The sequence below is a fragment of the Nanorana parkeri genome, unplaced genomic scaffold (genome assembly GCF_000935625.1).
Source record: "Nanorana parkeri isolate BGI_ZX_2015 unplaced genomic scaffold, ASM93562v1 scaffold70, whole genome shotgun sequence".
NCBI lineage: Eukaryota > Metazoa > Chordata > Amphibia > Anura > Dicroglossidae > Nanorana > Nanorana parkeri.
In genome coordinates this window covers 1,182,005-1,187,213 of record NW_017306338.1, presented here as the reverse complement: position 1 = coordinate 1,187,213, position 5,209 = coordinate 1,182,005, and the positions used below count along the sequence as shown (strand labels likewise).

The window sequence follows — 5,209 nt, the reverse complement described above, 5'->3', positions numbered from 1 at the left end:
TTTAGGTTGTCATCTATTCTCACTTAGCACACCCTGCTGAAAGCATATATTATACAAAGCAACTTTTCTGGTAGATACCTGGTTGTTGGTTTCGTTGCGTAGATTCCGGGCTTCCTGACGAATCTGGTGAGATGCTGACCGTTGCCTTTCAGCATTTGTGGAAATGAGAGCGCTGTTGGTGTGCCAGTCTGGTACAGAAAAGCGGCTCCCTGGTTTCAGGCTTAGAGTGGCCATAGCTGCGCAGACAATCATTGTTAGGAACACATCATGTACACACACAATGGGTATCTTATGGAGGAAAGGAGCAGTGCCTTTGTTGTTCACACCAACCAGTCAGAATACCTCTTTGGGAAATGATAGAAAGCATCTGGCCTTCTTCCAGGTTTTACACATAAAATCTACGTTCTTACATTCGGTACCATAAAGGGAACCTCCATTAACATAAGCAGAGCCCTCTATGTAATGCGAGGGTTTACACAAGCCTTGTTGCAGATCATTCTGTTCTGTAGGTACCAATGTAGGATTTGCAATGACCCTTCTAAAACCGACTGCTAAGTGGGAGGGTCTGCAGTAGTTCCACTGCTGTAACAAGGAAAGTTGAGGTCAAAGCACATATTTATGCATGCAGCAATCAGAGAACGTATATTTTGCGTGGGATAACTGTAAGTTGATTTAGGCCCCGTTAACACCGGGGCGCTTTGGCCATGCGGATCTGCCGACATGAACAATCCCATACATTGCTATGGGGACCGTTCATGCGACCGCGCAGCTCAGCGCGAACTGAACCACCCCCCGCCCGAACTGCTGCCTGCACTATTTTTTCCACGCTGATCAGTGCGCTTTCCATACAGCTTTCAATGGAGCCGCACTGATCAGCGCGGTTTTGGGCGTTTTTAATTGAGTTTTAGCACTGAAACGCAATTAAAAACGCCCAAACCTTCCTTTTGAAATCGGCGCGGTAACCGCACTGATCCACAACCGCCCGTTGTGAATGGGCTCTAATGCAGATTTCTAGGAAAAGCAGTAAACCTGTCACAGAAGCAGGGAGATGGAAAGTCATATGTAGCAGGGTAACATGACATTGATGTTCTCCTCGTTAGATGGTACCCTTATATGTATGCTGTGGATGACTACTGTATCAAACTACAGAAATGATATTAATATGCCACCAAAGCTTATTCACCCTCTTATGTCACACTATGTACTATTTTAAAATAATAAACTTGAATTAATATAATGAGCAATAAATATAATAATCTAATACTGATGTTAAAATGATGATGAGCTTGTGAAATCACTAAATATCAGCATATACAGGTGAAACTCGAAAAATTAGAATATCGTGCAAAAGTTCATTTATTTCACTAATGCATGTTAGCCGTCTACCAGGAGATTTTGGAGCACTTCATGCTTTCTTCCGCAGACGAGCTCTATGGGGATGCTGACTTCAATTTCCAGCAGGACTTGGCACCTGCCCACACTGCCAAAAATTTTCTGAGATTGTGGATCTGGGTTTTCATGAGCTGTAAGCCATAATCATCACAGTTATGACAAATCACGGCTTGAACTATCTTGCTTTGCATGTAATGAGTCTATCTCATATATTAGTTTCACCTTTTAAGTTGCATTAGTGAAATAAATGAACTTTTGCACGATATTCAAATTTTTCGAGTTTCACCTGTATATCTACATCCAGTCCTATTGGATAGCAATGAATAGACAATTTAGCAGCTCTCTAGCACCTACCACTACTGGCAAAATTAACAGAGTTCATTGCGTTAAAATGATATTTACAGGCCACTAACAATTTGTGGATTACTGGTATGCAGACACATGGCTTGTTGCCATGCTACACGTGTGCCTGCTGCAGCAAACACATCCCACGATTGCATAGCAACCACTGAGGTTGATGTATTAAAGGTACATAGACTGCTTATTTTGCAAGGGAATATTCCCTTAGCTTAGTGATTATAGTGAAGCTCTGGTGACTTCCCACATCCAATCATGTGCAATCATAAATACTAATATTTTTTTTTCCTTGCACATGATTGGGTATTCTTTGCTAAGGGAAACTTTCCTTGCACAGTAAACAGTCTCTTTGCCTTTAGTGAACCAACCCCTCTGTGTCTTAACACACCATCATATCCGCCATTTCAAAATTTAGAAAGCAAAAGTTAGGAGCAGGCACTGCAAGTTGACTTCCTTAACCGCTTGAAGTCTGGGGTGTTAAACCCCCTTCCCATCCAGGCCATTTTTAAGTATTCAGCGCTGCGGTACTTTGACATTTATTCCGTCATGCAACGCTGTACTGAAAAGAATTTTATACCATTTTTTGGGGACAGATAGAGCTTTCTTTTGGTGGTATTTAATCACCACTACGGGTTTTATTTTTTACTATATTCTGGAGAAATTACTGAAAATGTTGAAAACATTATGTTATAAAACAACTAATATTACCCACTTTTTTGGTAAAATATAAAAGACGGGGTCACATCGGGTAAATAGACACCAAACATGTCAAGCTTAAAAATTGCGAGCACTCGCAAAAAACTAGCATACCCAAAATTGGCCATAGGCGACGCTTTAAAAGCTTTTACAGCTCATCAGTTTAGTGTTATCAGTCTATTGCTCTCATTCCGACGTTCGCGGCGATATGTAACATGTGCTGCGTAATGGGCGCAATCGTCGTTTTCGCAGGTATGCGCACCTGACACATGTTTACATGCGTGTATGTAGGGGTGCGGACTTTAAAAAAAAAATGTTAATTCTTTTTTATGTGTAACTTTAAAAAAAATTGAGGGGAAACTTTAAATTGTTTTCCTATTTTTTTTTGTTTATTGCTATCACACTTTTAACTTTATTGCTATCACAGAGGTGGCTAAGAAACCCCTATATGTGATAGCAAAAGAGGTGACAGGTCCTCTTTAGGGAGACATCAAGGGTCTCCAAGACCCCTAATGTCACCTAGGACCCCCCTGAAGAAGCTGATGAAGCACAGATCTGCTTCATCAGCTTCTCTCCAGCATCTGAAGCTGGAGAGCGACACGAGAATGCGGAAGTGATGTAATATACATCAGTTCCGCATTCTGACAGTGGAGAGGGGACCGGAGGGAGGTCGTGGACCGACCTCCCTCTAATCTCCTCTCAGAGAGCCACTATGCTGGTCCCGGGCTCGCACCGGGCACAGCGGAGCCCGGGATCAGCGTGACAGCGGAAGGGGTATCGGCGTGACGGCAGATCGCTTGTATGTTAACAGGCATCACTGCCGGTTTTTAAATTATGCGTCTTTCCCGCTCGCGCACACGATGGGCGGGAATAACAGGACGTGTATACACGCCCAGTTGCATCCAAGAAGGTAGGGAGGTAGTTAAAGCAAACATTCCCTAAAGGTGGCCATACACTTTACAACCATCGCGAGACCTAAGTCTTGCGATGGTTGTAAAGTAATTTAAAAAAACGTACGATCTGCCCATCTTGGAAAGGCAGATCGTACTTGCGATCATCGCAAGCCTCCCCCTCCGCAATGCTGAACGGGCAGTGTGCGCGTGCGCACACCGGCCCATTCGGCATTTGTCTCCCGAGCACCGTTCAAACCGGCCAAAATTCGTACGATTTTCGGCTGGTTTTCTAGCATGCTCCTTAGACAAAAGACGTGTGACCGTACAGTAGGAACGGTCGCACGTCTTCATTCACACTGCACGATTCTCGTACGCTCACGGGATTTCCCGCAATTCTCATAGAGAATCGTGCAGTGTATGGGCACCTTTAGAGACAGATTGTCAATCCCCTTCTGAAGATGCTCATTGTCTCTCTAGAAGACCAACCAGCTGGGTTTTGTAAGCTTTCAGTCACTGGCCTGGAACAAGTATGCAAACCTGTAAAGTTAGGGATGCACCGATACCCTTTTTTTGGTATCGAGTACCGATATTTATCTTTCCGTACTCCCCGATACCTGTACTTCCTCTAGCATGGAATCAGGAAGCCGGTCATTACCAGCCGCCCAGCTTCCTGATTAGCCAGAAAGCCGACTCCATGCTGTTTGGCTGGCTTCCTGGCCAATCAGGAAGCTGGGCGGTGAGTCATCTGGGTGAGTACGAGTACTCGCCCAAATACTCGGTATGGGCATTGGTGCATCCCTAAGTAAAGTCAGACATCCTTATTTTAATGCTTGTATCCGATCACAAAGTATTGAAGCAAACAGATAAAAATGGTCCCCAAGGCGAGGGTGCCAAAGTGGGCCCCCTACCCTTAAACCATTGTATTTAACGCTGCAAAAAAATGAATGGTAAGGGAAAAAGGGAGTTAATTAATAATAATAACAATAATAAGGGTTATCAAAAAGTTTGACTACAAATCTTGGGATTCAAAATGATTAGGGTTAACGACAAATGTTATTCCAGCGGCTTGTCCATTTTATAAAGGTGCTAAAATCATGTTACTGGTTCAAAGCATTAATACAAAATTTGGCGCTACAAACTAGACCTAACGCACATTTAAAACATTTACATACAAAGGATGTAAAAAAAAACAACAACAGCAACAACAAAAATAGTAAGGGAATGAAGGAGTTAATGTAAACTAATTTGGGTTCCTAGGGACTTCAATTGTGTTTAAAAATAAATAAAATATTTGAAGGTTGTCCAGTACTGCATGTAAGGGGCTTGTCCACTCCAGGTTAGAGGGAGGTAAATATGATTGTTATATTTTGAGATGATATAAGTATACACACACACACACCCCTTCATTGGTCTTACTGATATGTTCACGCTGACAGTAGTAATAGTGAATAAAAATAAGCCCCCAGATCACGGTAAACATCCGCCCCGTCCCACCATGACAGCCGAGGGGCTCATGTCACATACCGTTTATCGGTGGCTCCAGCGATCCTCGATCTGCAGCTCCTGCAACTCACAGCAGCGTCTAGAGACCGTTTCCATGGGAACGCTGAGCAACCAATCAGCTGTGAGCGGGAGTGTTTACATGCGGTATCCTGGCAACCTGCTGTCACTGGAGTCACGTGAATCATGCTGCAGCTAGGCATTGTGCTCCAGGAAATTGGAGACGGCTGCTTAATTATTGAGCATATGAGACTTGGCTGACTGATCACTGTCTGTGTAGCAGCTTTTTGGTGTGTTTTGTTTATTGGGTAGTTACCAATTACGTAATGTGAGGTTTCGTTTACCTGATGCTGATACACAGCTGATGAAAT

General features: G+C 43.4%; 1 protein-coding gene across 1 annotated transcript in view; it reads right to left on the bottom strand.

Moving 5' to 3' along the window:
• The window catches only part of TEKT2 (tektin 2), a 25,758-nt gene extending 20,836 nt beyond the window's left edge, over positions 1-4,922 (bottom strand). Inside the window, exons 1-2 of the mRNA XM_018576560.1 lie at positions 4,863-4,922; positions 79-236 (exon numbers count right to left, since the gene is read on the bottom strand). Coding sequence (XP_018432062.1) covers positions 79-234 — 156 coding nt within the window. The 5' untranslated portion in view covers positions 235-236; positions 4,863-4,922. The remainder of the gene's footprint in view (positions 1-78; positions 237-4,862) is intronic.
• Between the last annotated feature and the right edge of the window lie 287 nt (positions 4,923-5,209).